Source organism: Xenopus tropicalis, chromosome 4 (genome assembly GCF_000004195.4).
Source record: "Xenopus tropicalis strain Nigerian chromosome 4, UCB_Xtro_10.0, whole genome shotgun sequence".
Classification (NCBI taxonomy): Eukaryota; Metazoa; Chordata; class Amphibia; order Anura; family Pipidae; genus Xenopus; species Xenopus tropicalis.
In genome coordinates, this window is record NC_030680.2 from 84,287,769 (window position 1) to 84,295,613 (window position 7,845).

General features: G+C 39.2%; 1 protein-coding gene across 2 annotated transcripts in view; it reads right to left on the reverse strand.

Moving 5' to 3' along the window:
- The window catches only part of lepr (leptin receptor), a 46,332-nt gene extending 39,850 nt beyond the window's left edge, over positions 1 to 6,482 (reverse strand). For both annotated transcript variants that reach the window (XM_031900133.1, XM_031900134.1), the window contains exon 1: positions 6,324 to 6,482. In XM_031900133.1, coding sequence (XP_031755993.1) covers positions 6,324 to 6,326 — 3 coding nt within the window. In that variant the 5' untranslated portion in view covers positions 6,327 to 6,482. The remainder of the gene's footprint in view (positions 1 to 6,323) is intronic.
- Positions 6,483 to 7,845: the final 1,363 nt, after the last annotated feature.

The window sequence follows — 7,845 nt, forward strand, 5'->3', positions numbered from 1 at the left end:
AACACTTATATATTGAGACACATATCTGTATATATTCAGACACTATGAGAAATGTTATGTTGAGGGCATTTGCTGTACCCACAAGTAGTTAAAAGAAACAATTGTATCATATACAAAGATGTGCTCCCATGCGCAGTTGCATCAGATATGAGTAAGGCTGCCCTGATGTAACAGTTTCTGAATCATTCTCTGGGAAAAGCAATATTGGTAATGCAATGTATGATGTAACTGTAGCTATGGAATGTAGCTACATTCCTAAGTAAATTTGATGAACTAAAAAACATGTCCCTGCCTTTTTCATTTGATTTCACTTCCATACTCGCAAGAGGCGGGGTATAATATTGCTTCTGGTATCATTGTCATCCTACATGCCGAGTTAGTTATTCTGGTTCAAGCCTGTGCAGTTAAACATTGACATAGGATTTAATTGCAGACCTCCCCACTATTGGTAACCTAAACAGATGCTAGTGGAATAAGCACCCCCAGCAAAACAGTAAAGAGAACTCTATTTGACCGGAATGTACAGTTTTCCTTGATCAGAGCCCAATAAATTGATATTTTTTACTGAAATCTTACATGGGATGTGGGATTTCCAGACTACCTGCCTTTTCTTTTTATCCCTAACTGCCAATAAAAGTAGGAACTTATTTTGACACACCTTCCCCAAATGGTCTCATTACCCATGTTTCCTACACCATAAGAGGTAGACAGGGTACAACTGAATTGATCATTCTTATGTTTGGGCTCATAAAAATGAATACTTAGTTAAACAAGACAGGGATTGAATGACAAAGTGGGTTTTATATTGTTGCATTGTCATATACTTTTAATCTGCCTCCTCTTTTGTACAACATACCATTCTTTATTTATTTTGCAACCATGCACCTTTCAATCATTTTTTATATTGTCTGTATCAATGTTTCTGACATCCGCTATATGTGATTTAGGCAGCAGGAATTCTATAGGTCTTTATGTGAAGCACTGCCAATGTTTGTGGCCTAATTACTACCAGGAAATATCCACTGTCAAACAGACACCTAAAATAGTCTGGTTTCCATATTCTACGGATGGCAGCACATGCGGGTTTAGGCATTTCTCTGCTAGGAAATATGTCCAAAGCAGACTCAAGTTAATGTGACATCAGTCTTAGCCTTATTCACAGGTGTTTATTACATATGCAATATGCAGGGCTGATGCTGGTAATGGTGAATAGCTTAACAACAGGGATGCAACATTTCATTATATTATAAATTTTATATTGTTACAGAATCTAATACTTAGAAAAAAAGCACTAGATGAACCAACAAAAATGATGGATTACTTAACATACATATTTTAGAACAATACATGAATGTTTTATAACAATGAGCAAAGATTAGATACCAAGGGGGTGATGTAATAAAAGGCACTAAGTTTGTCCAGGAGCAGTAAACTATATCAACAAATCAGCAGGTAGCATTTACTGGAGACCTGTTTAATTCGATTGTTTGGCCCTAGAGCATCTAAGGCAGGGATCCCCAACCTTTTTGACCCGTGAGCCACATTTACATGTAAAAAGACTTGGGGACAATGCAAGCATTTAAAAAGTTCCTGGGGGTGCCAAATAAGGGCTGCAATTGGCTATTTTGTTATACACCTGGTTTTTATACAAACAAAAAGTGACACCAAGCCCAGAATTCAAAAACAAGCACCTCTTTAAGGCCACTGAGAGCAACATCCAAAGGGTTGGGGAGCAACATGTTGCTCATGAGATCCTGGGGATCACTGCTCTAAGGGTTAGTAAATTCAGGGAAAATACCACAATGCCCAAAGAAATGTATCAATATTGTATTCCTAAACACAGATGTGATTTTATGGTCCCTGGATAGCATAAGTATAAACAATAATGAGAAATGCTAGAAACACACATGGATATAATTCAGCATATTTATTTTTGTACTTTTGAGGCTCATTGCCTGGACATGGTTTTGTTTTGGTTTACCTTTGGTTTTCTTGTAATTAATCAAAATCGGTCAGCAGCTCTAACTAACAAGTGTTTTAGTATTAACAAAGATGTTGGAGACTGTTATGTTCCACACACATGGGAATTTTGGTATAGATTTAAATGACTGTGCACATTTTTAAGTAACTGGCATAGGAATGATAGCTTGTCCTTAGTAGTAAATTAATAATAGTACTAACTAGTAATACCTACGATCAAGCATCTTAACTAGACTTCACTAGACTTTATCTGATATTAAACCATTATTAAAAAATTTTATGGACGTAATCATGAACTGCTGTGTTTTCTAGAGGTTTGCTGTTTAACCATAAATCTACAACATACGTTTCTCCTTCATAATATATCCGAGTTATATTGATCAGACCATTGCAGGATGATAATAGAATGTGTATGGAACAGACTGAACTGCTTTTGTAGACAGCCCTGCTTGAGTGTTTTTCTCTATAATGAAGGAAAGTCTCCAAGGCGCCCTTGCTACAAGGTTCCCGCAGAGTATAAAATGTTTTACTGAGAAATAATAGCTTTTTAAAATTTTGTAGCCCACTTTCTTCTTTATCCTCCACAAATGCATGTTTAGAAAACAAGATTAACGATTTATGGCAATCACAAAATTACAACTGTCCCGTAGGATCTTTCTTTTGAGAGTTTGTTTAGCCTTAACCATATTCTTTTAGATCTTAGTATGAAGTGCAATTGAGCTCAAGCTCTGTGATTTCTCTGTTATTGATCTGATCAAGTAAATATATAAAAGCATGTTGATATTGAAGTATTGTACTAGCATGTTGATAGGATCCCATGTCAATGAAGCTACAGTTTTGGCAGTATACAGTATCTACTATACTCTGGAGAGTGCATCGAGGCTACTTATAAAAGTACCCATGCCCATACATGCTCCTGACAACTTTAGGTGTGGTGATAAATTGTGCAAGTAGGTGCTAGTGAACCCTGGTATTATCACTACTCTTTATATTTTAGGATTCCCTGGGCTGGATTTCTCTTTAGGATGCCCAGAGGCCGGCATCCTCAGATGCCCCCTGCCCCTTCCACAGCTTGCATGCTCCTACACCCAGAGCACAGGGGACAGAGGGCATGGAGATCTCCCGCACACCTAAACCTCAGTGCCCCATATGTAAGTAAACTTTAGGTGTGACTGGCATGCCGCCTCTTAATTTGTGCTGCCTTAGGCCCTGGCATTTGTGGCCTTGCCAGAAATCCAGGCCTGAAGATTCCCCTAGACCAGTGCTGTCCAACTGGCGGCCCGCGGGCCGCATGCGGCCCGCGACCCCCCTCTGTGTGGCCCCCCACCTGTCTGGCTGCTTTGATGGCTTACTCTTGTGTAAGCTTTAAATGGTATCAGTACTGTGATTAACTGGGCCCCCTGCATGGTTCTCACCTCAGATTCAGGCTGTAATCAGGCTGTATTGTTTAAATATGTAATCCCCTGTGTTGTTCACACCTTTTAATCTCTGCATTGTTCCCCCCTGCAGTGTTCACACCTCAGGCTCAGGCTGTAATCACCCCCATTGTTCCCCTGTTCACACCTCAGGAGCAGTAGAAACCCACAAATAATCCCTGCACACTACAAAAAGAACATATACTGAGGTGGTACTGCAATTAAAAAGTTTTTTAATATATACAGTAGTTATTGTGCAGACTGTAGGAGCAATGCCAGCATTGTGTCACTGTAGGCTGCATGTGTGTGCCATACACACAGGCATCATAGGGCAAGCAGAGTATGGCACACACAGGCAGGGTAGGGAAGGCAGAGTATGGCACACACAGGCAGGGTAGGGAAGGCAGAGTATGGCACACACAGGCAGGGTAGGGAAGGCAGAGTATGGCACACACAGCCAGGGTAGGGAAGGCAGAGTATGGCACACACAGGCAGGGTAGGGCAGGCAGAGTATGGAAAGTTTTTGCTGTACTACAACCATTAATATGGGTATGGTCATGTGATAACATGGGTGTGTTCAAGTGGGTGCGGTTTCAAAAAGGGGAGTAGTCAAAACTGGCTTCCATTATCGGCCCTCCACCACGTAGGTCGGAAAAATTCCGGCCCTCGGTACCACAGAAGTTGGACAGCACTGCCCTAGACTATAGGGATGCATCCATAGATCCAAGTAACTGGCGCCTATTAGACTGGATGCTAATACCATTAATAATGCATGATGTATATATATTTTTAAATATATTGAAAGTATACATATTTTATATATGCGAATATATTGATAGGTCTGTATAAGTTTTATAATTATTTAGAGGGGTTGAATTTTATGGACTTTTGCCCTTTTTTCAACTATATAATGTACTAAAAGACACAAGCCCCACTAGTAGAAGGGGCACTCTAAATTGCTAATGGTTTACCAAAACTGTATCTATTTTAGCTCCCCATCTGTAATTTACAAAGGATACAATTATGCTGGAATTCTGTGAAAAAACACTGCATTGTAAGGGAAAAGTCATAATAAATTGTGTCCAGAAAAGCACAGATTTTATTTTATTTGTCATAAAGTGTCATAGAGTGTTTATATGCCATAAGTGTAGTCTCTTCCACTGTGTAGGTCATGGGTCCCCAGCCTTTTTTACCTGTGAGCCACATTCAAATGTAAAAAGAGTTTAGGAGCAACACAAGTATAAAAAACATACCCAGGGGTACCAAATAATGGCAGTGATTGGCTATTTGGTAGCCCCTATATGGACTGGCAGCCTACAAGAGGTCCTGTTTAGCAGTACACCTGGTTTTCATGCAACCAAGTCAGGAAGTAAAAAATAAGTACCTGCTATGAGGCCACTGGGAGCAACATCCAAGGGGTTAGTGAGTAACATGTTGCCCCTGAGCCACTGGTTGGGGATCACTGGGGTAGATAATGTCCAAGATAAAAGAGACTGTTACTGTACTTATCTAACAGAGTACACCTATCTGTCTGAGCTTAGGAGCTATGGACTTTACACCAGTCTTGTGTCAATGATATTACATTTTATAAGCAGGATTACCCATAATCCATCTCCAGAATAGAAAAACATTGAAAAAAAAAAAAAGCTAGCTGCAAAGCTTAGTGTGCTACTCTAGACTGCTGCATGGTTATTGATATCACACTGCTACAGTATGTAAGACTAAAAAGGTATGTTACTAGGCACAGGTAAATGGGAATTTTTAGGAGAATGGCCTTCCATCCCAGAATTCCTTCTGATTTGCATAAGAATGATGTTGGTCTCTACAAACAATATGTTTTTTCATATTGCACATGCGCAGAATCCACACCTTCTGTTATTTCTTACTAGTTTGCCATATATTAAAATGTATGAAAAACAATCTGTTAATCTAATTGATATCAGTTTTTGGTTTCATTTTAATGGGGAATCTATGGAAACTGCAAAAGGTGCAATGTTAAATATGTAAAAAGCGACAATAATTAATAAAATAAGTATCAGAGAACAGATATAATATCTAATTACACTGAACAGCAGAATGCTTACTCCTTGGGGGTCAATTACAAAGTTTGTGCAGCACATATTTTATTTTCATATGGTTGTTTTGTGCATGTTTTCAGTACAATTTTACACAGCTTTCCTTTTTTTGCAAATTGCTGTGAAACGCGCATTTTGCATAAAAATTCACAAATGTTTACTGCTAATATAAATTCACAATTTGGTTAATCTATTTATGGAATATTTTTATGCCACCAAAGTTGTGGCGTAATTTGGATACAGTGCCACATTTAAAAAAAAATCTTATGGACAATGGCACTGCAAATAAAAAAAATTATGTTTGCAATTATGTTTGTACATTAAATGAACCAATCTTGTCCAGCTTTATAAATATAAACACAAGAAGAGTAAATATGTTGGCTGTGCAAACCATTCTATGCGGTGCGAATGTTATAAATGAGCCCCCCTTGTGTCAACAGGCAAACAGGTTATTACTAAAAAATGACATAACTATCCACATGCAGCAATACAGAGATGGGATATGTTTCTGAACACGCTGATCATCACAGCTCACATGTGAACAACTATCACACTGCCAAACAACAGAGCTCTTCAAAACATACACAGAAACTTGATACTGCTTAGAAAGTTTGGTTTTAGGCTTCAAAATACAGAAGGAGATTCCAAAAGCATTAACAGGATCATGTGAAATCCATGCAGTTTGTACAGATTAAAGACTTGGTACTCAGCACAGTAATATTCACACTTGGCACCTACTTTTCTAAATTTAAAAGCATTCTCTCTGTATTTTGTAATACACACATTGTAAAACAGATACAGCTCCAAACCCATTCATTCTGGGGTGTAACCATGGAGATAACATGCATTTTACCATCTTCTGGACCCCTCAGCAATAGCCGGAGAGTGTGAGAAGTTGCTGCCTTCTGTCAGTCGGAGCTGCTGCAGCCGTGCCTGCTGTGTGTGAGCCTGCGAGTGTGTGTCACAGCCCCATGTATATCCACTGCTGCTTCCACTCGCTCACAGGGGAGGGCACACGAGCTGACTTATAATGGCTGCAGTGGTGAATCATAATGTGATGTTCATCCAGGGGTAAACTAAGTATGCATAGCTGACAATAAGAGGGCATTAGAGAACTCTGTAAATACATCAATATTCAGTACTACTGGGACTTATATGGCAGCTTCAAAGAACACAATTACCACAGTAAACTTATTCTCTGTAATATAGCAATTACCTGTTAACAACACATCTCTATGAAAACATGTGTATATACATGTGTATCAACCACAAACTTCTTTCTTTTTTCTTTAGTGCCATGAATGCTGTCCTTTGCCTTTTCTGGTAATGTTTATTGATGGATTTGTTTTACGTATGATTATTTGTTTATAGGTAATATTGATCTGGGGTTTATTGTTATTTAAAGGAGAAGGAAAGGCTAAGTCACTTGGGGGTGCCAAAATGTTAGGCACCCCCAAGTGACTTAAATTGCTTACCTTGTATCCCGGGCTGGTGCCCCTGTTAGGAGAAAACAGCAACAGCCCGGGGTACCTGTACCTGAGCGTTTCCTCTTCCGTGTTTAAGCTCGGCTTTTCACTCTACTGCACATGTGCAAGCACGCCAACGCGGAAGGAGGAAGCACTCACTCGCAGGTACCCCGGGCTGGTGCTGTTCTCTCTTAACAGGGGCACCAGCCCGGGGTACAAGGTAAGCGATTAAAGTCACTTGGGGCTGCCTAACATTTTGGCACCCCCAAGTGACTTAGGCTTTCCTTCTCCTTAATATGTTTAATAACCTTTTTGATATATTGTATTAAATTGTGCTTTCTGGCTTTGCTTGACTGCACAGAAGTGTCTCATGTAGGTAAAAGAAAATTGCCAATCCATTATTGCTATACAGATTGGTATCTATGTAGAGGAATGCTTTGGGACCTGGGGTTTTCTGGATATGGAAATCTCATATTTTGGATCACCAAGGCTACCAGGAATATTTACATATTAATTGTTTTGTAACCAATTTGGATTAATGCAGCTTTGTTGGGATCAAGTACAAGGCACAGTTTTATTATTACAGAGAAAAATGAAATCAGTCAAATAAGAATTTGTTGCTTAAATAGGACTCTGGAGAGTTATAGTTATTGGGTAAATGTCCTATTTTATTATCCCACCGTAGTTTTAGCAAAAGTATAAGTTCCTCCCACATCACTAAGGATGGTAGCAAAGTTGAGAGAAGGGACAAAGGCATTACTAGTCCCCCAGGCTATATTTCCATGTTCCTCAGGCATAAGATGCAATAGTAGAGCATTACCCATCTGCACACAGGGAAGAGTTGATGACCCTATTAAGGCTCAGCATACAAGCTATATCAAGGCAAATCAGCATAATGAATAGATATAA